Below are 25983 nucleotides of genomic sequence, written 5' to 3' on the forward strand. Positions count from 1 at the left end.
TCTTCAAACTTCCCAGACAAGTCTTAATAGAGGGACATCAAAGTTATAGGAATGACCATATAACGCATTTGTGCTTTTTAAATTTTTCTCTTCCTTTTGGTTGTCGTCACATTTTCCATCGTCTCTTTGCTCCTGACATTTTGATATATATATATTTTCCCCTAGCAAATCCCAAAGAACTGAATATACTAGTGCCTTGTGAGCCAGTAGCAGCTCCACTGCGAGCCTAAGGTGACATTCTCGTACTTTTATGGGGAATCGTTGTTAGTTCTATTTGTTAACTAAAACACAGTTATGTTAAACCTAACATCCTTTTATAAACTACAGTTTAGTGTCAGCGCACTGTTAAAATTGCCTTTAAAATGTGTTAATATACCTACGGACGCACTCCCGCCTCGCACATTAAAACATAGGAACATGCTAACAAAACATTGCATCTCCTGAAATGTAGGTTGCTTTTAGATAATAAGGTTTTTCTCCCTGCCTCATTTGTACTTCTAGAGGGATCTGGATGATGTTGTCTTCTACTGTCTTTCCCTTTTCCCCTCCTAATCTTCTTTTCACTGCTAAGGAAGGAAAGATGAGTGGCACAATATCTTTTGACTGGTAGTGCTGGGCACCATCCCTCTAGGAGCAGCCACAAAGCATGCCTGCAGTCCTAAACAGACTTACCTAGACCAGTGGTTCTCAAACGTTTTACCCTTGTGACCCTGTTTACATCTACATTTGCTGGAGATAGGACCTCATTGAATGTGGGAAAAGCACAAATTAATTAATAATCATTTTCTTATTACCTAAGAGAACACCTCTCCAGAAATCTCCAGTTCCTCCAGTGCAAATCTATGGTCAACATCTGCCAGAAGTTGACCGTAGAATCATACTGGAGGACCTACAAATGCCTAGAGAAGTGTTTCTTCTAGGAACGTCTAGGTTCTCCAGCCATAGTCAACTTCCAGTAGAATTGCATTGGAGGACTTAAAGGGTCCTAGAAAGAACATATTAAAACCATCAAAGCTACAAATGTGGAGGGCCAGCTATACATCCGGACGTTAGAGATACAAATAAAATACTGTGTTAATGTACATACTTTCATTCACACCTTCATATATATTCATATCTTTAACATTTTACAAGGAAATAGCTCTCTTCCTCCTCTCCCAGGCAAGGGCTCCAAGCGCTTTGAGCAACTCTTAAGCCTCCTAGGGTTCCTGCCCCACAGTTTGAGAACCACTGACCTAGACCCAAGTCCCAATGGGCTTGCTTCCAAGTAAACATACAAAGATTTGCACTTTCGTACGTCTTCATATTTCTCCCTGTGCCTTTTAACTGCACACACGTAATTGAGCTCCGACACAATTTCTCCTCCTGGGAATGCATCAACTTAAATTGGAATCTTTATGCCATTATGAGTGAAGACTGCTTTAACATGTAAAAAAAGAGAACCCTCAGATTTGAGTGACTGAAAGGACAAAATGCAAGTTCAGCGGTCAGTTTTGACTCTCCTGCCATACCTCGGGCTACCTTTTTAGGCTTTAAAGTGCCACATGTTAATTTCTGTGTGCCCACTGTTTGCCTTACTAATTTTTTAAAAGTGCAAAATTGCTTCCACGATTGGCAGTGGGTGAATAATTTAGTGGCATGATGGGCATCAGTCAGTCAGAGCTAGCCATGCTAGACATCTCCATGTGGGTTGCAAACATGCAGGACTTTCTTCCAGTAAGATAGACTTGGCTTAACTGCTGCCAGGTCCCCTGATCAAGTTAACATTGCTATGCCTGTCTTCACTCATCTGTATATTCCCTATTACAAATAGTCAATGGGGGGGGGGGAATAGGAAGGGAACCCATATAGTGATTTTTATTATTATTATTATTAAAACGTGTCATTAAAAAAGGAGGGAAGACAGGGCTGTGTCCAGAGGACCACTATATTTTAGGCCGATCCGCTTTTCCAGCAGCGCAGCCCAACCGCAGTTCGCACAGACAGTGTTCACAGGCTCGGTGGTTTCGGTTCCTGCAGCTTTGGTAGAGGTATTTGCTTGATAAGTTTACATTCCTTGGTTTTGCATTTTTTGTTTGTTTCACGTTTCATCTTGTTGTTGTTTGTTTGCTTGTTTGTTTTTCCTTATCCAGTGCTGAAGGGAAAAGGAAAGGTTTCAAGGGCCACTTGATGCGAGACCAACGCAGCTCTGTCCCAGCAAAGAGGGCAACTCGTGAAAGGTTTGAAAACGGGGCGTCATTTGGGAGGCAAAGGTGCCGGGCGAGAAGGAATTAAGGGTTCCTGAGTTTTTGTAGTCTTCGTCGCTGGGGGCGGAGGCCTGCAAAAAACGCGGAGAATCAAGCGTCAGCCCATGGTTGATTATTTATATTATTTATTAACATTTTTATATTATATATTTATAGGCAATCCAATTCTTTATGTCTCTATAATGCTGTTGGGAAGACAGCAGGGATATCTTTTAAGATGTTTCCATTTATGTTTTACCTCTCGGCTCACATAGGTGGGTCATTCTCTGTCATAAAACATAATTGTAGATTTGCAGCTGGAGACCTGAAGGATCCTAGATATTTTCATTTTCACATGAATGCCTCAAAAGTCATGTCTCAATGCCTTAAATACCTCAGGCGCACAAGAAAAGGGCCACGGAGTTGGTTTTTAATCCAAGATGTTTATGGGTTTTATGGCATGAAACCTATGCTTGTTCAAACCAGGGTAGAACAGTCTAAATTAAACTAAAGATGAGAACCCCAGTCTGCATCTTCCTCCACATTGCTATTACCTACCTTGATGGGATGAAATGCTGTTCCCTGGACGGCAACACCGGTTTTGGAGAAGAAACGGGAGGTTTGTAGTGAAAAGGTTCGCCATAAGGTTGTTGATTAACAGTGTATGATGGCACAGGATACCACTTGGATGGCATGTTCTGTGAGGAAACCAGGAACTAAATGTTATTATTATTAAAATCCAATTTCACAAAAGATGGTTGCATTACTCTTATGGGTTGATAGTATTCAGGAAAGCCCTTCGCCAAGACCCACTCATGTCCACCCATGACAGTTTCAGAACCCTTTGGTGAAAATTAGGAATGCTCCAACGCACTGATAGTTTTGGTTGGCCTTTGTTGGCACCTTTTCCAGTTTTATAATATCTCTTTTCGGTGTGACTCCAAGTGTGGCTCCACCTATACACTGATTTGTATAAGGACAGTATAGACTCACTGCTTTTATTTTCACCTCCTTTTCTAATCGTGCAAATATATATATAAGGGAATTTGCCTTTGATCGTAGCCACATACTGAGATGTTCTATCGTGCAGAAATCCCCCTCGAGGCAGGTGAAAAGAGACAAAAATATCTCCATTTCCAGAAACATCCGAGAAACCCTCAACTACGACCATTTTCCTCTGCAGTCCCTCTCAAAATGGTGCATTTTGAGAGGGACTGCAAAGGAAAATGGAGATGTTTGGCTTTGCTGGTTTGGGGAGGTACAGACAGCACTGGGGTGTCATGAGGAGGGAATTGACCCCCAAGCAGTAGCCCACATCTGCTCCATAAGAATAAAAACTTACAGGAATTCTCCTTGTCCTCCCACTAGCACTGAAATAAAACACCCAAAGAAGAAATGATCCAAAAAGCTGTTGTCTCCTACCATTTGAGATGCTGTATCCCTTGGAGGATATGGGGCGCTCGGTGGGAACTCTGAGCCTACCGGTTCTTGTCTCCTGTTACGTGATCTGCTGAAACATCTAGACGGATAGAAAGACGATACCAAACAAACCTGTAAGTTCTTTTCAGAGTTGAAGTACCTAGAACATAGTATACCTCTTACAGCCAAAGCTGTTCATCATCTGCAGTGTTGTATGTGGCAGAATTTCCATGGAGTATCTGTTCTTTGTGAACCTATCCTTACGTAAGTTTCTAGCCATTGTGATTAGCAAGATAGTTTTGGAAATACTCAGTCTTCATTGTTTCAGAAGGTTAAGAAAGTAAATTTTCTATCCCTTTCAGTCCAGGACTAGGGAAACATTAACCTTTAAGATGTTTTGGATTGGAACTCCCATTATTCCTTTTCATTGGTAATACTGGGTGAAATTTGAGGGGGGAGTCCAAAAACATGGATTGCCAAAGTTAGCATTCTTGTTTGAGATATTCAGTCACACTTCTAGTGCTCAGCTCTCTTTTTTGGGGATGTGGGAATCCTTTACATTCTGTATCGTACAACAGGTCTCATCTGATACTCACCCACAACAACTTTCTACTAGTGGCCTCAAGGAATACGACAAACGATTTCTCATACAGTAACAGAAAACTGAAGTCAACAGTAGGGGAAGAATCAGAAAGAAGAATGCCAGCAGCCAGTTTCTTGTTGTGGTATCTTCGTCTGGAAGGAAGAAAGGATGAAAAGGGAAAGGGAACTCTGGGTTGCATTTCTGGAACACTTTCTTCTATGATTGACATTACAAACTTCCAACAGCCTCAGCTAGTATAGCCAAGGGGTCTTGGAGATGGGAGTCGGAGTCCATCAAGCCTGGTCCAATCTCTGGAAATGATGTGAGTCTCCCATGGATGATAAACCAAAGGCAAGCTCCTTTTCCTATGGCAAGTAAGACCATATCATCGCCAACCAGGACCTTAATCCTTGGGGACAGCTAGACTGTGCAACCTTTCCTAGCACTGTTGAGTATAGGAAGGCATAAAAACCTACATATGCCTTCCCAAGAATTGTGATCAGTTGGAAAAGTGTCTCCTCTGTGTCCCACTGGTGAGGAAAATACAAGGAGGACATCGGATGGGGTCTTCCTTGCTGTGGCACCTCCATTATGGAAAACCTCCCCATTGAAGGCCTGGTTGGCATCAACACTGGTGTCACTCCAGGACTAAGACAAATCATGGCTTTTTATTAAAGCCTTTAGATGTGCTGTGGTTGGCATCACTCATACTCTATAAGGAGCGACTTAGGAAGCTGGATATGTTTAGCCTGGAGAAGGGAAGGTTGATATGATAGCCTTGTTTAAATATTTGAAGGGATGTCATATTGAGGAGGGCGCAAGCTTGTTTTCTGCTGCTTCAAAAAACGACACAATGGAGCAATGGATGCAAATGACAGGAAAAGAGATTCCACCCGAAACTATAGGAGGAAGTTCCTGACAGAGTTGTTTGAAGGTGAAAGACGCTCCCTCAAAGAGTGATAGAGCCTCCTCCTTTGGAGGTTTTTAAACAGAGGCTGGATGGCCATCTGTTGGGGATGCTTTGATTGTGAGTTCCTGCATGGCAGAATGGGGTTGGATTGGATGGCCCTTCTTGGGGTCTCTTCCAACTCTGTGATTCTATGAAATGGTTCTAATGGATTTTAAGAGACAAACGGTTCAATATATTTCTACCTTTTTAAATTATGATTATTCTTATCCATTGCACTAAATTGATTTTAGATTGTATACCACCCTGACACCTTTGGCTATTAAGGGGGGGAAAGTTATAAATAAATAAACCTACTACATTTTTCGCTTCCCATACTTACCATTGTACGGAGGGCCACTGTCCACGCTCCCACCATATCCTTTGGTATTGCAGAATGGAGGGGCCCAACCTGAGTTACAGTGGCAATTCTTATTGCTGTTGCACACCTATTTCAAAGGGATTTGAAAAAAACAGAATGAATATTTAGGGACAAAGTGCAAATGTTTAAAGTGCAAAAGTATACTCAGTTCATTCAGCAACATGGGGAAAAGAGGAAGGAGCAGAATCTTGCCCTTCCCAGTCAGTTCATTTGGCTCTTTTGTTTATTTTTCCTTTTCAGGCTTTCCTAAACTCAGTACATAAATCCCTGGGTTTCTGTGCCCTTCTTCATTAATAACTTTCCCTTTACTCTTTTGACCACACTGATTTTGCAAAGCCACATGTGTCCCAGTTTTCATCTGCGAAATGCTGGAAATGCTGGAACAAAATAGCTATCACTAAACTAAAATTTAGCAGTTTCCCCTGGACATCATAGATAGTTTTGTTCCACTTACCCCTTGCCCATTGCATTGATTGTTTATGTCACAGTCATAACCCAGAACTGCCACATCGACACACTGGTAATGCTTGCATATCTGCATCAAAACAAAGCCATTAAATACACACATTAAATGATTAGTGTGGTCGAAATTAGCACATACCTCGAATGACATATACATTTATAGCTGACAGACGTGCTGCATTATAGAAGAACTATTACATTATGACTACTACATTATATAACACTAGAACACATATTGATTAAATATTGCACAGTATTTATGAAATGGAATGATAAAACTAATAAAACAGATAAAAAGTAGAGAGGAAATACATTACATTTTAAATCAGGGTTAAAATGTGTCCCCTAACTGCTTGGTGGAGGTAACCACAAGCAATACCTTGTGCCAACATTAACCCAGTCAAGGTGAAGCGACTTTCCCAGTTTACCTTTCCAGGTGCACATTTGGTCCCTTCATTAACCATCCCTGGATCAGGGACATCGGACCCGAGCTGGAAATCCACACCCCAACAGGTACTGCCTTTGATCGGAGACTGAATGATGGCAGGTTCGATCCCAAAAACCGGAAGCGTTTTCACATTCTCACATTGCAGCTTCCCACACATAGAGTTCCTGCAGGGTGACCATTTTTTAAAATCAGTTGTAATTACCTTCTCTGGAGGTCAACATTTTTTGGCTTGATTTTCTAAAGGAACTTAAAATGAAACTATATATCCTCTGGGCAGTAATCCCAGGCTCAGGCATCATAAGGACAAAGTTATGGGTAATCATATAACTGAGAATAGATTTATTGGCACTGGGGGCAAAAGGATCACACAAAGGCTTGGAACATTAATGGCCTTTTATCTATTGAATTAAAACTCTCAATAACTTTCACTTGCTTCTGGGAGGCTGTGTTTCCCCCAAAAACATAACTGAAGCTAGCACAGAAAAGCTTTCCAAATTGCTGGATCAGCGCACTCATTTTCCAACAACTCTTTCAGCGCTACTGAGTGCATACCTACACTGTAGAAACAATGCAGTTTGGCACCACTTGCCATAACTCCAACCTACAGAATGCAGGGATGTGTAGTTTTGTGAATTACTAGCACCCTTTAGCAGAGACGATAAAGAACTTATAAAAGTACAAATCCCAGGATTCCATAGGATGGAGCTATAGCACCTAAAGTGGTGCCAAATTGCATTGTTTCTACAGTGTAGATGCACCCTTACTCTACAGAAAGACAGAAGAAGGTGGCTAAATAAAATATCCTTTGGCTAAGGAACACCAGTACCCCAATATAGTTTCTCCCTCTACTACAACACATAGCTATATAAGCCCTAGCTGCGCACTCCCAACATTTTCCTCTGTACAGCAACTTACATGCTTGAGCATTTCTTGTAGTCATAGTTGTGATAGCCGCAGTTTCCAAACCTGTCCCCTTTAGAATTCACTGCAGAAAAGCAAATCTCAGGAGCAGCTTTTGCCTCTGTAAAATACAGATTTGGAAAATCAGGTCAATGACAGCAGATGCGTTTTGCTCATTTCACGATCCAGCTTCTTTCCTTTCAAATTACATCAATAAAAATAATACAATGCATAAATAAAAGTAGTAAAAAGAAATATAAACAATAGAATATTAATATTACTATTAATTACTAGTAATAGCTAAGTCCGTGCCTGGATGTCTAAAAACATACAGTCGTACTCAGAAGTGGAGTCTTTTATCTCAGAAATCCTATAGAAGATCGGGTGGGTAAGCCAAAGATGGTTCTCAATTGCTTGAAAATGCTTTTTTAATTGCTCCTTGCAAAGAAACAACTGAAAAGCTGAAACATCTGGGCAGTTTGGGGTTTGCTTTGCCCAAACCAGGCTATGAGTAGAAAACTGTTCTTCTTACTTGGGCCAAAGATAGCCTGACACTGTGCCTCGTAATACTGGCAGAACCCATTGTAGCAATAGGCTTCGCCCTTGTTGCAAGGATGCCCATTCTGAACGGTGACGTCTTGTGGGCAGAAAGCTGAGGTTCCATTGCAGTACTCTGGGAGGTCACATTCGCTGGCCTTCTCACGGCATTCGGTGCCCTTGGTTAGGTACTGTGAAAGCAAGTAAGAATGAACCATGGTTAACCTTTGCATGCATACCAAAAAAAGCCCCAAAGATAAACTCATCATCCCAATAACTTTACCTCCGAGCAACATAATACAGGTTGAGTCTCCCTTATCTGAAATGCTTGGGAGCAGAAGTGTTTTGCTTTGCCCAAATCAGGCTATGGGTAGAAAACTGTTCCTCTTACTTGGGCCAAAGATAGTCTGACACTGTGCCTCATAGTACTGGCAGAACCCATTGTAGCAATAGTCTTCGCCCTTGTTGCAAGGGTGCCCATTCTGATTTTTTTCCCTCCAGATTTTGGAATGCTTGCATATACTTTACCCAGGACTTCCTCAACCCCCAAACTATTCCTTGATATGGCCAAGTTGGACGTTCCACTAAATGTATCATTTTCTGCTGTGTCTTTTGCATTCTTTTCTTAGACAAATAAGAGCAAGAATGGAGATCACTATTCACATGTGGGGAAAATCTCTCAGATGCACACACAATACCCCAAAACTTGATACAGTATCTATCCCAGAAAAGACCCTCTTCTTCATGCCAATTGGAAATTCCTTTCTGGTATGAATACCAGGTGCATTGGGGAGGGATTGTTGGGAGTTTGGCAGAGGAGGAGAAATTCATTTCATCCCTTAGCATTGGAGCTGGCAACTTGGCTGAGAAAATGTCATTTATTCCAACTCCCTTTACTCTAAGATAATAAGTGTATTGTAGATTAAGAGGCCTTTACTCTAACCAAGGCTAAAATGATCCATGATAATGTCCCTGCATTCTTCCATTTTTTACACTAAACTCTGTGACTCTGGGAGGAAGATGGAGAAGGTCTTACATGACAATTGCGACAGCAGTCTCCATAACCACAATCAGCCCCTGAACGCAGTTTACACGTTCCAGCTTCGCAGCAAGGATCCGTTTTACATTCCTGGAAAGTTAGGAGAGAGAAATGTTGCACCCTAGGAACAATGAGGTCTGTATAATTATGCGCCGGGAAACCAGGCAGCCAAAAAGCATTTGCAACATTCAGGTACAGTGGATTCTTTCCCACAGCTGCCTTTGGTTTAACACACTTCTACTGTCTTGAGAGTTTGGCTAGAGAAAAACTGGGGAAGAGGGGCAAAAGTAAAAGCTGCTTTCAATATGGCAATACATTTGCTTTGCTGCTTTTTATTAGTTCTGGGGGTTTACTGTATAAATCCGAGCCTGTTCAAGCTAGATCTTTATTCGGTTCCCAAGTTATCTGTCTAGGGTCCTGATTTTCTGCCACAGACTAGCATGGGGAAGGACATCTTTAAATTTGGTTCTTCTCTTCACCCTTCTCAACAACAGAGAGCATGGCCCACAGTTGACCACCCCTGTTGTATGCCACAGCACTTACTAACCTCCGGGGACCCACAATCGCACTCTTCTCCGGCATCCACAAGTTTGTTGCCGCAGTAGGGGACACTGTAGATTTCCTCAGGCCTGGGAATATTGAGAAGGCAACTTCCACCTTTGTTTAGTGTGAGCTTTTCGAAGTCTTCCTCGCTGCAGCTGCTGAAATTTCTGGCTCCTCTGCAAACAGGGCATATTAAAGGAATCCATTAGGGACACTCAAATTCCAGGGCAGAGTTTTTGCAACTCTGTGGAGTCCTTACCTCCCATAAACATCCCCCGGTTCTCAAAATAGCAATAAGTGACAGTCAAAATCCCTAACTTGCAAGGAGGTATCTAGTAATAAGTTTGGGTTCTGCTGAAAAACCAAAGGAAAGTACTGATTTCAATTTATCTATTCATTTCGCTTCTCTGTAACATCAGTGTATTGCTCACGTTAATAAATTGCATGATGTGAACATTTCTGATTTTATGAAGAGTGTGTATGTGTGTGTATTGTATGCCTTCAAGTCACTTCTGACTTATGGCAATCCTAAGGCAAACCTATCACAGGTTTTATTGGCAAGATTTGTTCAAGGGAGGTTTGCCATTGCCTTTCCCTGAGGCTGAGAGAGTGTGACTTGCCCAGTGTCACCCAGTGGGTTTCATGGCTGAGCTGGAAATTGAACCCTGGTCCAACATTTGCTTTCCTCCTCTTCAAAAGCACTCCATGGTGGGTATTCTTGTTAACCCCAGCATTCCTCACCAGTGACCATACTGGATAGGACTGATGGGAGCTGCAGTCCAGCAACCTCAGGAGAGACATGCTCTGCCCGCTTTGATCCTTCCCAGATGTAATATAAGCATTACTTACGATGCTTTAGACTTCATAATGCAGTTGTCCGTTGGGCAGTGACAGTTTCTTTCATCGTCGTGATTCATTCCCAGGTTGTGTCCAAGTTCATGAGCAACAATGGAGGCAAACATCTGAACGCTGGTTGGTCCAAACTGCAAAATGAAGTGAAAGCAAAAGAGTGAAAGGTAGCAAACACTGGCCTTCCTGAGGTTTTGGACTACAATTCCCATACCACTGGAGGAGAAACAGACTACAAGGCACAGCATGAGACAGCATTTAATCCATCCTCCTTCACCATCTAGTGAGACCTACATCCCTGAAAGTAACATACAAATTACAATTGCTGAGAAAGAAGTGAAGACATACCTCCTTAAGTTACAATTACAATGCTGTTATACCATTGTCAATGAAGAAATTAATTAGTTACAACTAACTAGTTATTTTGCATAGTTCTGTCCAAGCTCAGCCTTCTCAGGCTGCATCTACACTGCAGAACTAATGTACTTTGACACCACTTTAACTGCCATGGGCTCAATGCACTGGTCTGCTGAGATCTACAGTTTGGTGAGATATTTTGCCTTCTCGGTCAGAGAGCTCTGGTGCTACAACAAACTACAAATCCCAGGATTGCATAGGATGGAATTAAGACAGTTAAAGCGACGTCAAACTGTATTAAATTTGCAGCATGGCCGCAGAATTAGGACAGGCATTTTAAAAAGCCTATCGTTTCTTTGAGTGATTGGAGAGCAGGCATGCAAGAAAGAGGGCAAGAAAGCAAGGGGAGGAAAGCAGATACCTATATATTATTATTTCAGAAATGCATGTAATACTCGCATGCATGCATGCCACATAAAAGACACCTCTGGATCGCAACCAACCCAGCCCAGTTTTTCAAAGTACCAACATGGAAGGTTATAATGCTGAACTGAGCTCAACGGCAGAGCAGTCCCTGATATCTTACCACATTGATCCCTCCAGCGTTGCTCTTGGAACATATTGTTCCCACGTAGGCCATTCCTGCTACATCGCCAAACCCTTTTGTCCTAAATTAAATAAGGACAAGGGAAAAAAACCAATTACGGAGGCCTAATTAGTTGTAAGCAAACGATGATGACCTTTCTTTTTAAATTACAAAGATTATGGAAGCAAGCAGAGGTAGTTAACTTCACTTCTGGTGTTTGGATACTGGCTAAAAGTAGAATTATGGTCTTGCTGTGAAGAGACAGGTTTTCCCTTCCTTTTAAAAATGGAAATACTAAATAGGAAAGCCGCAGAAATGAAATGCAAACAGACAAGTTTTTAAGAAGCCACAAAGGCTGCATCCTGCATCCGCACAGCAGAAATAATCCAGGTTGACACCACTTTAACAGCCCTGGCTCACTACTATGGCATTCTGGGATTTGTAGTTTGTTGGGGCAGTAGAGCTCTCTGACAGAGAAAGCTAAATAAATCACAGAACTACAGAATTCCATAGCATTGAGCCAGGGCTGTTAAAAGTGGTGCAAAACTAGATTATTTCAACTGTGCGGATGGAGCCAAAGTGAGTTCTAAAATAGTGTCTAAACGTAACAGAGACAATATATTTATACATGATTTTGAGCAGGGCCAAATCTCTAAAACAAATCTGCTGTTTTAAACACGTAATGCTAAACACGTGCCATAACCTCAGGGACTAAACCAGTGCATTTAAAATACAAATTTAAAAAATGTAAATATCTGTAAAACAAATTCCTTACAGTATAAGCTGTGCGCTGTCATGCCTCCTGCGCGGAACAAGCTCCCGCTCTCGCCACTGGACAAAGTTCGCAAGGACATCCGCTGCGCCGCCTTCGAGGCTGATCTTGTTTTCGAAAGTCCAGATCTCCAAGCCAACCAACACAATGCGGATGTTCAGCGTAGAGTACATCTGGAAAGGCAGAGAGGAGTCAGGGCAGGCTGCAAAAATGGTTGTGAAATACCAATCAAGGGAGGTAGGAAATGGCTCGGTCATTCACTTTCTGGTTCACTTGGAGTAAGGGGAGAATGGAAAAGGGTAACCCAGTGTAAACACTCACAACTGATCTTGTGGCTGAACATAAAATAAAATAATGGCTGTATGGCCATCTGTCAGGGTTACTTTGATTGTGTATTCCTGCATGCCAAGAGGTTGGGCATGATGCCCTTGAGGTCTCTTCCAACTCTACGACTCTATGATTCCAATATTTACTTAGTTATTCTGTCTTGTGTGTGTGTGTGTACATTTAAAATCCCCTCCACTGCTGATGATCATTCACTGGGACACAAAAGGGGAAAGGAGACTGGATGGGGAAAGGATCCCATAAAAATGGGCCCAATAGATCGACAGGCAAACAATAAATGGCTATTGTGGAGTCGAAGGCTTTCATGGCCAGCATCCATAGCTTTTTGTGGGTTTTTCGGGCTATGTGGCCATGTTCTAGAAGAGTTTATTCCTGACGTTTTGCCAACATCTGTGGCTGACATCTTCAGGGAATGGTTTTGGTTGATTGGTTGATGCATGCTGAGAAAGGGGAAAGTGGGGCAGATGTGGCAATGTGGCTAAAAATAATGCAAAGGGATGGAGATGTGGACCACATTCTTGCATGGAAGTGAGTTTGCGAGTTGGAAATATGTGACCAATTATGCTGATGTTACCTTGATGTATTTGTGTGTGTGGTGTTAACAGTGTCAGTGCAAAGTTGTTGCAAGGTCACTACGAACCAGGAAAATGCAAGGCGAGGTTGGATTTCTTTTTTGTTGGTGTGGACAAGCCCCTGGTGAGCCCCTACATGTGAAGGTGGTAAAGTAATGTGCTGTGATTTATTATAGTACAGAATATACACCATCTTGAATAAACAGAGTTGTTAGACACAAACACCTGCTCTTTTTATCCTCTTTGCACATACCATATCCAAGAAGTTGGCCAAATGCACCATCTCCTCCGTCACGGCTGTTTTATTCTGGCCTAGAAGCATGTACTGCAAGAAAAGGAACATTTTAGAGATGTTGCCATCGATCGCAGAGCGTTGTGACTGAAAGCAGATTAAAACCAACAGGACTGATGACCCAGACTGGTTATCTGTTGGCATTGCCACCCGCAATGTTTGGATGAGGATGAGAGTGTTTATATAGGGATGAAAAAGGTCAGCAAGGCAAAGAAAACAGATGATAGATGGGCAGAAGGAGGTACGCCTTTTCCATAGTGGGTTTCCAGTCCAACTCCAGCACAAAGTCTGGAGTTCATATTCATCAGTAACTGGTGAACTGGACATAACCCATCAGTGTGGTTCTAGATCAGCGCTTCCCAGGTTATCTGGTGTCTGGGACTAGCAACTATTATTTTCCAGTGTGTCAGGGACTGGCACTAAATTTGTTCCCACTGGGTACAATTGTTTCTTCCTTACCAGGGATCCATCTCCATTGTAGAAGTAGTGCAACTTGACACCATTTTAACTGCTATGGCTCCATCCTACAGAATGCAGGGATTTGTGAGCCTTCTTTGGAAGGGAAAGCTAAAGACCTTGTAAAACTGCAAAATCCAGGAGTCCTTAATATGGAGCGATAGCACCCAAAGTGGTCTCAAACTGCATTACTTCTACAGTGAAGATGCACCCCTGGACCCTTGACTGGCCGCCAGTGGAGTCCATTACTTTCAATAGGACTGTTCTAGACCATACTTGCCAAGGTGGTTTCTGCTGGGGATGATGTGGGTGTTAAACCAACATTTCTATAGAGTAGCAGGTTGGGGGGAAATGTCCAAAAATCCAGTAATCCTACCCTTTCTTTATCCACAACTATGAAGAGCTCCACGTATCTTGTCTGTAGAAGGACGCCTCTTTTTCTCTGCAAGGAAGGCCAGCAAGAAAAGTTACAACAACATAAATCTTCTCCTCCAATTCCTAAGTTCAAAACAGGGTGATGTCATTCCAATCCACATTCCTATTGTCTACTCATGCTGAATTTTACTATTGGGATACACACCCAAAAAGGAGAGGGAACATTTCTAACCAAAGCCAAGTTCTTTTTTCTTCCTCTTGAAGGCAAGATCAAAATTTTGGCCACAACACTCTCAAGTCGGACCAAACATAACAAGAACCCAAAGTAAGAGCAGAAGTGAACAAGATTAAAAAAAAAGTTAAGGATCATTCTTTTCATTTATGTCCTTTATTCAAGATATTTACAACCCGACCTTTTAAGTTTATACATAGTTCCCAAGACAGCATTAAGCAAGTAGTGTCTAGTTATGACGTTTTGCAGCCCTGCTTGCCAAAACTGGTGCTAGTATTTTAACATCAACATTGAATAAAAAGCTGGAGTTGTGGTTTTCATCCTAAGTATGATCTTCAACTGATAGAGGGAAAACGGTGTTGAAAGCTTTGTAGAAGGAGGCTGGAAGCTAGACTGACTTTAAAAACGCAAAAGCAAAAAAAGACAGACCAAAAAATCTATTAAATTCTATTTTGGCTTTCGGAGCCAGTCCCCAAAAGCCTCCTAACCCTCCAAATCTTTTTTAAAATGGCATTATTTGGGGGCATTTTTTGTCCTGAAACAACTCAGAAAGCACATGAAAATGCCACCAACCCAACAAGCACCCCAGAACCAGGTACTACCCCAAATTGTGGTAGATGCCCTCTCTTTGAAAGCACCTTTAGGGAGAATCTGCACTGTAGAAATAATGCAGCTTGACCCCACTTTAACTGCCATGGTTCCATCCTGCAGAACCCTGGGATTTATAGTTTGGCGAGGCACCAGCACTCTTTGGCGGAGAAGGCCAAAGACCTTGTCAAACTGCAAATCCCAGGATATCCATTGGCAGGAGCTTCAGCACTTAACGGGTGGTATTAAAGTGCATTATTTCAACAATGTAGACGCACCCACACTTGGCATGAAGCACTGACTGGTTGCTCCAAGTGGGCAGCAACTGGGAGGAAGAGGAATGGAACGGAGCAGCTGGAACCCAGAATACTTTGTAAACGTTTGTAAAACCCTAACCCTGAATTGCAAAAGGGCATACTCACTCTCACTAGCTGATCCACCCCATCGACGGGGTGAGGATGGCAAGATGAGCCCTGGCATTTTATGTCCGAGCCAGCAACCGGACAGGACCGGAGAGCTCTTTTCACTCTATCCATTCGGTAGACAACGTGGTTATTAACATCAAGGGGCTCAACTACGTATGTGATGTTCTCGATTTGTATCAGACCCCTACCAAAGACATCAAAATCATTAAAATCATATTTTAAATCATGATTTAGTCATTACATTGTATTGGTAATGGTATATTGCTTTATTGAGTGCATTTTATATGACGTTGTAGTTTTAATCTTGTAATTGTTGTTTTTATTGTTGCAAATGGACTAGGATTCTGGAGATCAGGGTTCAAATCCCGGCTTAGCCAATGGGTGACCTTGGCCAAGGCACATATTCTCAGCCTCAGAGGATGGCAATGGCAAGCCTCCTCTGAACAAACTGTGCCAAGAAAACCATGTGTGTGATAGGTCCGCCTTAGGGTTGCCATAAGTTGGAAATGACTTAATGGCATACAACAACAATTGTGTGGTGTGGAAGGGGCCTCTAGTAGAAACACAAAGCAGATCTTAAAGTCTGCCCACTCCAAACAGCAAAGAGAAAAGGGAAGGAAAAGGCACGCTTGTTGCCCCACATCAACCCATCCCTTGACAGTATTTTCAGGGCAAACAGCAACCAGTTTAGAAAAAGAGGTTGCCATGTAGGGCAGGCCGTTATGGGGCAAAGGGGGACATTTTCACTCCTTCCTCTTCCCCCCCCCCCAAAGAAAAGACATTAACATATTCATTACCTGAGTCCAAAGCAAATACTGATACCAACCAAGGAGTTTACTATTCCGTCTACGTTTCCATGATAGTGGCAACGTTCCTACAATGAGAGGAAAGCGGAGGGGGGGGGAGTATTGAAAAGGATTGAAACACTTCTGTTGCTAAAGATCAGGGCATCAATATCACTCAGACCTCCCAAATTAAGATCCAAGATGGCATGTTTGCAGCACATTCCTAAACAGGATTACTCAGGTACTCAGGTAATATTAATATTATTATAGTGGACAGAAATTGAAGATTAAGCAGACTGACTTTTAAATAAATAGGGAATTACAAATCACTGAAGATACTTCGGACAACCAAAGGAAGTAATGAATGTCTAGTTAGAAGCAAAACGAAAGAACATGTGTAAGAATGGCGAAATGGGAGGGAGGAGTAATATTGTTATACTGTATTTTAATAATGCATGATTTTATGTAAATATCCAAATAACTGAAATAAATAATGTATTTTAAAAAACATATCAATTTAAAAGGGCACGCATACAATTTAAAAGGACAGGATATGCGCATATTAAAACAATCCAGGTTTAAGATGCATCATTTAAAATTCACAATTTAAGAATCATCTGGGTAAGCCTGACAGAAGAGACCGGCCTTTAATGCTGTTTTTAATTCGGACGGCCTATTCAGCTGTTGAATTCAAATCCAGCAGGTCATTCTGCTATCTGGTGATGAGGGCCAGCTAGAACCATTAACATTAGAAGAGACAGAGGTACAACTTTGGTGGTCGACTTATGAGCTTCTGGATGCATCGCTTTGGCCACCATGATGCAAAAGGAGAAGCCATTCAGTGGCTGCTACTTGCTGATGAGGACCAACTAAAATCATTAACTTTAGAGGAGAAGGAGCTATGACTTTGGTGGTGGCCTACTTATGAGTTTTTGGAAGTGACAGGTTGGCCACCATGAAATGCCGGATGCTGGCCTTTAGGTTAGTTCTGGCTGGGTTCTCCTTCTGTCACCGCACACAACTCTTAGCAAAAGATCTCCCACAAAGCAGCCATCTGATGGAAAGGGCAAAGCCTTTGGCACTGCGGAAGAATAAGTGTCGATGAGCTCATTTGGCAACGGAGGCATGGCGTCCCCTAATTCCAAATAAAGAAGCAATGAAAGCTGACTTCTATCTTCATGACCAGTGTTAACACTGATAAGAGGCTGGGAAAATTGCAGCTTCAAAACACTGCAGTCGATATGGGACTGTAGAAGTTGCGCACCAAAAAGAAGAAGTAACTATGGCCTGATACAGACAGGCCAAAATAAAGCTGCTTCAAGTCATTTTGGAGGCATGCTGTTTAAATGATACATGCGTCCTAAGAGTCCAGAAGCCTCAACAAAGCCACGCTCCAGTCCTCAGGACTGGAGTGCAGCTTTGGTGCAGCTTGCAGACTCTTAGGATGCATGCATCATTGAAACATCATACCTCCAAAGTGACCCGAAGCAGCTTTATTTTGGCCTGTCTGTATAGGGCCTAAAGTATCCCAAGCTGCAGAGATAAAGCATGCAGAATTCAGAGAATCACAAGCTCCTGGGCATAATTCTCTGGGAAAAGAAACAAAAGTGTAAAACACTCAGGGTTGCAGCTGGAAATGGGGGCAAAATAACTGCCCGCCAAAAAGAATTGTGTCCTCTCCATGAAACTGTCACTCAGTCCCCAGTTATCTACAGTACAGATGGAGTATCTCTTATCCGAAATGCTTAGGGCCAGAAGTCTTTTGGATTTTGGAATATTTGCATATACATCGTGAGATATCTTGAAGATGAGACCCAAGTCTAGAGGTGAATTTAATTTATGATATATACACTGAACCATGTATGATGTGAACACTGAACCATCCGAAAGCAAAGGTGTCACCATCCGTGTGGACAAATGTTAGATTTTGGAAATCAGCCACATCTGCTTTGACCCTTGAAAACTCCTCTGAGATGGGGAAAAAGGCAGAATATCATGACACAAATAAATAAATCTTACCAGAAGTGTTGGTCTTTCAATGTCGAGCCTTCCACCATTCCCATAGGTATACACTTTGAAGTCTTTGGGCACCAATTCTCTGAAAGGATTGTAGGAAACGGGGAGGGAGGGACATTAGAAATCGCTTTTATAAAGGAAACCATATCCAGGGGTTGCCATGTTGGCCATGTAGCAAAGTAAAATAGCATCCCAAATCCACAAAACAGCACTACCTTTTATTGGCCAACCAAAACACAAAATGCAGGCTTGGGACTAACATCGTCATAATGTTTTCCCTTTCCTGTATGATTTTTAACATCTTTGCCTGATGAAGAAGACAGTGGAGCTTTGAAAGCTTGCAAGATGTATTTTGTGCATTTTGGTTGACGCAATAAAGGTATCGCTGTTTTGTGGATTTTATAATGGAGTAACAAAAACCAGAACGGGCCCAAAGAAATAGAAAGCACAAACAGAGAACCAAGCTGCAAAATATGGAAGGAGGAGAAAGGGAGCAAAACTTGTAATGCTGTGTTTATTATTGTAATCCTGCCTTGATCCGCAGGGATAGGTGGGAAATAATAATAATAATAATAATAATAATAATAATAATTATTATTATTATTATTATTATTATTATTATTATTATTATTATTAAACCCCCAATATTAAAACCTACCTCCCCATCCCCTGGCTGCCCCATATAGCAGATATAGGAATTTTTACAGCTGCGTTTCTACAGAAATGGCCCCAAAGAATAGGAAAAAAGCAACGCTTTGGGAACCGGCAGTAAGAGAACTGCATCAACAGATGTATCAAGGTGTTTGTCGTTTGCAAACGTGCGCACGATTCCTTTGTTGTAACCTATTTGAACATCAGATGTTGGAACCTGTCTGAAAATCAGGTTCGGAAATTCATTCGCTGTAAACTATTTGAAAACTGCATGCATAGGGGAGCAGATGATGAATATTCACATCCTCCTGGCAAAGTTGTTTCCTCCAGCCGCGTTATCGCAACGGCCGAACCAAAAATGCTTTGCTGGTGTTTTCCAGGGAAGTGGAGACGAAAAAATCAAATCAAACCTCATTTGATTGTTTTCTTGGTTGGCTCTTGTGTAACCCATCCACTAAGCACTTCTAAGGTCACCGAACACACCAATTGCAGGGGAAGGAAGGGCCTGAAGAGAGAGGCCAAAATAAAGCTGCTTCAGGTCACTTTGGAAGTATGCTATTTAAAGGATGCATGCGTCCTAGGAGTCCAGGAGCCGCTCCAAAGTCATGCTCCAATCCTAAGGACCGGAGCGCAGCTTTGGCACAACTTCTGGACTCTTAAGATGCCTCCAAAGTGACCCGAAGCAGCTTTAATTTGGCCTGTCTGTTCGGGCCCAAAGTTAGCAGAGCACCGCAAAGCACAAGCCACTTACTCGCTTCTAGTAAGTAAAAGCACATACTCCTTTCCTTCTATAGTAATCTCGAATGAAATCTTGTCCTTAAAAGAAGAAGAGAGAAAAAATTATTCATATATATATATATATATATCACCAAACTTCTCCAGTATCATCCACAAATGGTTCCCAAGTTTGCTCAGCTGCTTCCCTTCCATCATAGTAAATGTTAATCCATTGTAGGGGTTTGAGCACCGAGTCTAAAGAGCAGGGTTCGAATCCCAGCTTGGCCATGAAAACCAATTGGGTGGCCTTGGGCAAGTCACACTCTCTCAGCCTCAGAGGAAGGCAGTGGCAAATCCCCTCTGAAGAAAGGTGCCAAGAAAACCCCATGATAGGTTCTCCTTCGGGTCGCCATAAGTCCTAAACAACTTGAAGGCATACAAGAACAACAACAACTATCCTGAAAGCGCTTTAAAGGGGTACGCATGATGTCTGGGAAGTCTGAGAGTTATACTGCAGAAAACCCACATCCTCAAGGAGTGACTATAACACTTAGAAAAACCTAGTCTGAAAAATGAACATACAATGGTTTTTTGTGTGTGTAGAATAAGAGCCCTGCTTTGCCATTTGCCAAAACACAGCCATCCTCTCAAGTCAAAAGAAGTTGTCCCTATTCCAAGGCTTGATTTATTATATTAATTAATCGACAAAAGCTTTTTGAAGGTATGGTTAAAGGGGAAAGGTGCTTCTGCAATATTACTCCCCTCTGGTCTCCAAATCAATTCACTTCTCCGCTTAGTAAAAGTAAAAATACAATGGTTGCTTTTTTTAAAATACCAATAATCCTTGTTGTTGTTGCTGTTGTTGTTGTTAACTGCCCTTGAGTCCACTTAGACACAAGACACCTCCAAGGCTGCATCTGCACTGCAGAAATAATGCACTCTGAAACCAGTTTAAATGCCATGGCTCCATCCTATGGACTTCATAGAAAACAGCAACAACCTTGGAATGGGATAAATTGTTTTGACTTGACAAGATATACATATTTTTTTATGTAAATAGCAATGCTGGGCTACTATTTCAGGCGAAGAGCTTACTATGATTTGTTTTAAGTCATTTTCCCCCTATATATCTCCTATATATTTACAGCCAGACCTTGAGGAAGATAAATTTTCAGACCAAAGCTCCAGAAATGCTCAGTACAAACTGTTGTTGTGTGCCTTCAATCATTTCTAATTTATGGCGACCCTAAAGCAACCCTATCACAAGGTTATCTTGGCCAGGTTTGGTCCGAGGGATTTTTGCCAGGGCCTCCCTCTGAAGCTGAGAGAGTGTGGCTTACCCAACCAGTGGCCAAGCATGCATTCGAACCCTAGTCTCCAGAGTCATAGTCCAATGCTCAAACTGCTTCCCCTTGTTGTCTCTAATGCTGCATCAGTAATTTCCTTGGATAACCCAGATTCCTTGACAGCTGCCCCATTTTTCTTTTGTCCATTGCTTCCCAATTACCAATACCATGGCAAAGGTTAACAGAGACATGAAGAACGCCTGAAATACCTTGGTCTCTTTGGACAGTGAGCGCCGCTCTCTTGTTATCCTCCTGGGGACAACAATTTCATAGGAAGACAAATCAGATAATGGCTGGAAACCTAGGAAGATAAGAGTAAGATATTAAAAGGATCAATAAGGTGATAAGGGCTAGGCACCAGAGACCTTCTTCATTAGAAACTTGAGCAAGAAAGGTGCAAAGCAGAATCAATTTAGAGTTAATGTGGTATTCAAATAAACATTTTTGGTCTCATCTGCACTGTGGTTTGAATCCACTTTAACTGCCATGGAATATCAAGAATGGGTTTTCCAATAGGATGTGCAAGTTATAAGGCTGTTAAAGGTCATATTCATCCTGTGGAAATGATGCAGTTCAATCCTGCAAGAGAGGCGGGATAAAAATGTATTATACATTTATTATTATTATTATTATTATTATTATACTGCTTTAACTGCCATGGCTCAACGGTATCAAATTCTGGGGTTTGTACTTTGGTGAGATACGTAGCCTTCTCTGTGAGACAGCTCTGGGGCCACAGCAAACTACAATTCCCAGAACGCCATAGCATGAGACATGGCATTATTTCTGCAGTAGAGGCAGCCTTAGGGCACCTAAAAAGCACTCCCTGCCTGTAGATGAAAAGAGTCATTTCTTTAAAGCTCTGGATCAACCAGGACACGCTCTGGAGCAGGCCCTGACTAGCAATGCAGCTGCAAGAATAGCAACACAAAAGAGACAGAGTCAGAGGAGTAGCCAAGGTGTGAAGTCTGTTGCAAGCACTTCCCTGGAAAGAATGGAGTCACACTGGTTGCCATGATAGGAGACTAACAATTAGGTTTGGATAGCTCATGCCCATGGAATGCATCAGTTCATCAAACCCAGGAGTTGCTAGCTGGCCACAGCCTTGGAGGGAGGAGGATGAAGAAGAAGAGGAGGGCCCAAGAACCCATTCTTGGAAGACCTCATTCTTCCATTTCCTGGAAGCTTTCTAAATCACACAACAAATTGCTCAGCGCTTACTTGCAAAGCAGAGGAAACGACCAATACAAAGAAAGTGGAAGTATTATTCAATGCAACAAGCCACCAGAAAGACCCAAATGGATGCTAAGTGATGCTTTCCAGGGCATACTTGATCTAAGAAGTGGCCTGAGCACACACACAAAACCAATGTAGGATCTTGGCCATAGGTGCTACTATAACTATAATTGCTTGACATATGAAACACAGAGATGTCAAGGTACTCCGTCACAGAGGCGCCAACCATTCAAAGGTGATAGTTTTTGGTGGTCTTTTCGGCCTCACACTCACAGGCTGCTCTGTGAACTTGTTGCCACATGTGCAACAACCTTACATACGCAACTCAGCGGGATACAAATTTTGCAAACTGCAAAGGAAGATGCTGGGCAAGAGCCTGTAATCGCAAACTAAGTAGTTCCCAAGCTGAGTTGGACTTCAACTCCCAGAAGCCCCAGACAGCTTGGCCCAAGCAAGGAATTCTGGAAGTTGAAGTGAAAAATGTCTGGAAGAACAGCGTTTAGGAATCACTGATATAGTTCCCGAAATGCTGGATCTCCCTGAACTTGTTGAGTGACAGACGTAAATGTCTCTGAGCCTCAGCAAAAAGAGAACGTCTTGCAAAAACCTGCAGAGATGGAGATTTAATAAAGGTTTGACACTATCAGGCCAGGATTTATTAGGCATTGGAAATGGCTCACTTACAAGAAGCAGCAATTATCGCTTTATTGGACGCCTATCGACGCTATGAAGCATTGTTTGGACAGGTTTATTATGATTTGGCCCTTAGCCGCACCCATAGCAATGGGATCATGTCCCTTTTCTTTTCGGCTCTTGTGTGCATTTGTGGTCTGACCAACGAAGAGACACATCCATCTCTTGCACTGATGGAAATCTTGGCCTCTCAGTCTAATAACATCCATTCCCACCTTCACCACCAAATCCTCTCCTTCTTTCAACAAGTCAGCTGTTGGACAGCCAGAGAATATAGTACTCCACATATCCAAAAACGGGAGCTAGAGGTGGTCAATTCTGTGTCAGTGGAGCGGTGAATCCATGCCAGATTTTTGCGTGATGCTTAAAGAAGCTGTCCAAGGTGCTCAACTCCATCTCTTCCTATTAGTTTCAGGACCTTAAAGTCCTAATAAAAACCTGGAGCAGATCCGCTGTTCCACTGAAAATGAAAGCCACCAACTGTTATGGGGAGATGGAAGCTGATGTTTCCAGTGATTGTGTTGAGAAAATCTTCACGCAGGACCTCCACGAGAAACAAAATACAGTAATCTCTTTGGTTTCCTCAGACATGGGAAAGGATCCGCTATTTTCTGGTCAGAAGATGTTGGGTATCTGCAGCCCAAAACACAATGTTTCCAAGCACTGTGGCTCTCACTCCTGGCTTGCTCTCCCTTGCAGCGCACTTGCTCAAAACACGTCATTTCAAAGAAGCTCAAAGGTAGCAATGCTGAGCACTACTAATTTCTTGGAAAAGAAAGTTTAGATCACTGAGAACATTGCCAAAACATTAAACAAGTCCCCTCTGATTTACTGACTGAAGGACATGTTGGATATGCTCTGTGCAAGTGTTGCAAAATAACATGTGCTCACCAAGAACCCCGAATGAGCACCAAACAGGCTGATCCCAAAGCAGTTCCTTCCCATATTTTTTATCCCTTCCCACATTCTAGTATACTACCTTTCTCTTTCTTCCTTTAAACCTCTACTCAGGGTCCAATAGTACACACAAATTTGGCTCACCCTCTACAGATAATAATTCCCCATAGAGAATAATCCAGCAATTTTTACAGGGATTATGTGGGGTAAACCCTTCTGCAGCAACACTCAACAAACGTCCAGACTCTCAAACCTTGGATTCAAGGCAGCCTCCGTATCGAAAAGATTACAGTTAAAAACATACAAGAAGCCACATTAAGATGGAATCTAAACAAAACTACAAATCGCATGATTCCATAGCACTGAGCTGTGGCAGTTAAAGTGGTGCCAAACTGCATTAGTGCTCAACTGAACATTGAGAAAACAGAGATGATCTGACCACAGATGATTTACGTAACTTCTGTACAAGGACATATAGACTAATGGTACTGTCCAGCATTACTACCAGGAGGATGGGACATTGCTTCCCCTGAAAGAAGTAAACATTTTAAGATCTTTACAACAGGCCTGTAAAGGTGGACAAGCATTATTATTTCTTGACTACTGATGCAGGAACTAAGCCTTTTTTGCTAAAGTCCATTTTTCTGAGCTGGTGCCCAAGATGAGATTTGGCACAAGGATTTGGCACTCAGTCTCTTAAACACTCGGCTAGGCCATGCAGGTTCCTTTTCTTCCTTTCTCATCCCGACTTGCACACCCGTGGCGGTCAAGATGGATGGAGATATATATATGTGTGTGTGTGTATGTATGTGTGTATAGCTACTGCAGTGTAAACATGTTTTTAGTACTATATTTCAGAGAAGCTTGGCTTGGACTTTTCCCATGAACCTCTGAGTCGTGCAACTTGACTTTTCCTGTCTCTCACACCACCACTTTCCTCTTCATGCTTAAGTCTTCCAAGACTCTTCTTGCAGGGAAAAAAGGCAAAAGCAGAACAATCCCACCCTGCCTCTCAGCACCAAAAATAAATCAATACATACTTTGACTGAAGTTCTGAAGAGTTACAATCCTAGCAATTCGTTTGTATATTTGCATTGTGCGCCTTGGAGTTGTTTCTAGTTTATGGTGATCCCTATTGTGGGATTTTCTTTGCAAGGTTTGTTCAGAGGTTTGCCATTGGCTTCCCCTGAAGCTGAGAGAGTATGTCACTTGTCTCCAGAGTCTGTTGGGGAGCTCTGGTGCCACAACAAAGTACAAATCCATAGGATGGAGTCGTAATAGTTAAAGCGGCGTCAAACTGCATTAATTCTGCAGTGCAGATTAGACCAAAGTCACTCCTCCTCTCTGCCCAATTTTGTAATGCATTCCAAAGCTGTCCCTTACGAAGGTTTGAAATCCAACCCACAATCCAAACTTAGGAAAACTAGCAATAGAACCAGCACCTAAGATAGTGCCTTAAAGACAGAAACACGGAACAAAGACACCATCACATGGACACTGAAGACCCCTCTGCCCCTGGACTAGACACTTTGACCTTCAGCAAAATGGTCATTTATTTAACCATATATACACATTTGCAGTACGGAGAATATCAAGGTAACCTGCCTGCCTTGCAGGGTTGTTGTTCCGACAATTAACAAGATAAGGTATGAGAAGCATTTTGAATGCCAAGAAAGGACTATGGCGTTGCTAAGTGAGATTATCATGTGGGTCAAGCAAACTGAGGTCCGCTGAGGATCTCCACTCCCACACACAGCAAATGCCTAAAGCAAAGCGGTTCAGGAGACTCCTAAGCCAAGATGGAGCGATTTATCCCACATTTGTGTCTCCTAGGCTGCATCTGCACTGCAGAAGTAATGCAGACTGACACCGCTTTACCTGCCATGGCTCCATGCTCTGGAAATCCTGGGGTTTGCCGTTTTTGTGACAAATTTAACCTTCTCTGTCAGAGCTCTAGTAACTACAGACACCGTAATTATATTTTGGGGTTTATATTTAGACATATTAATATTTTGGAATAGATATTCTGGAAACCATAAGGCTTAGAACCTTGTTTTTAAAGTAATTCATTTGAATGGGAGGAACATGGGCTTGCCATAATTCTGTACCCAGAGAGACAACTGCAAAAGTTACAAACCCACAGACCATGCGCTCATGTTTTCTTAGGTGCCTGTGTTTGTTAGCCACAAATTACTCACCTAACTCCAGACTTATATAAACAGCTACGCTTTCTTCATGCACATGCCTTGAACACCCAGTATTATTATTATTATTATTATTATTATTATTATTATTATTATTATTATTAT

The 25983-nt window shown here is 42.2% G+C and overlaps 1 protein-coding gene and 1 long non-coding RNA gene across 3 annotated transcripts in view; one reads left to right on the forward strand and one right to left on the reverse strand.

Moving 5' to 3' along the window:
• Positions 1-1909: 1909 nt before the first annotated feature.
• Positions 1910-25983, reverse strand: part of ADAM9 (ADAM metallopeptidase domain 9) — a 26463-nt gene continuing 2389 nt past the window's right edge. Inside the window, exons 2-22 of the mRNA XM_042475699.1 lie at positions 21058-21149; positions 19537-19601; positions 18138-18216; positions 16131-16207; positions 15331-15517; positions 14090-14155; positions 13219-13290; positions 12052-12221; positions 11277-11358; positions 10334-10467; positions 9489-9660; positions 8939-9031; positions 7898-8093; positions 7381-7486; positions 6446-6629; positions 6010-6090; positions 5517-5622; positions 4241-4379; positions 3648-3744; positions 2784-2923; positions 1910-2317 (exon numbers count right to left, since the gene is read on the reverse strand). Of these exons, the coding sequence (XP_042331633.1) occupies positions 2236-2317; positions 2784-2923; positions 3648-3744; positions 4241-4379; positions 5517-5622; positions 6010-6090; positions 6446-6629; positions 7381-7486; positions 7898-8093; positions 8939-9031; positions 9489-9660; positions 10334-10467; positions 11277-11358; positions 12052-12221; positions 13219-13290; positions 14090-14155; positions 15331-15517; positions 16131-16207; positions 18138-18216; positions 19537-19601; positions 21058-21149 (2420 nt within the window). The 3' untranslated portion in view covers positions 1910-2235. The remainder of the gene's footprint in view (positions 2318-2783; positions 2924-3647; positions 3745-4240; positions 4380-5516; positions 5623-6009; positions 6091-6445; positions 6630-7380; positions 7487-7897; positions 8094-8938; positions 9032-9488; positions 9661-10333; positions 10468-11276; positions 11359-12051; positions 12222-13218; positions 13291-14089; positions 14156-15330; positions 15518-16130; positions 16208-18137; positions 18217-19536; positions 19602-21057; positions 21150-25983) is intronic.
• On the forward strand, positions 2218-9943 carry LOC121934820. 2 transcript variants are annotated; one of them, XR_006104679.1, is made up of 3 exons: positions 2218-2353; positions 3594-3778; positions 4223-9943. It is a non-coding gene; the product is annotated as an uncharacterized LOC121934820 (long non-coding RNA). The 2 variants fall into 2 exon arrangements; XR_006104678.1 differs by lacking the exon at positions 2218-2353 and having other exon boundaries at positions 2918-3778.

This window comes from Sceloporus undulatus, chromosome 6 (assembly GCF_019175285.1).
Source record: "Sceloporus undulatus isolate JIND9_A2432 ecotype Alabama chromosome 6, SceUnd_v1.1, whole genome shotgun sequence".
NCBI lineage: Eukaryota > Metazoa > Chordata > Lepidosauria > Squamata > Phrynosomatidae > Sceloporus > Sceloporus undulatus.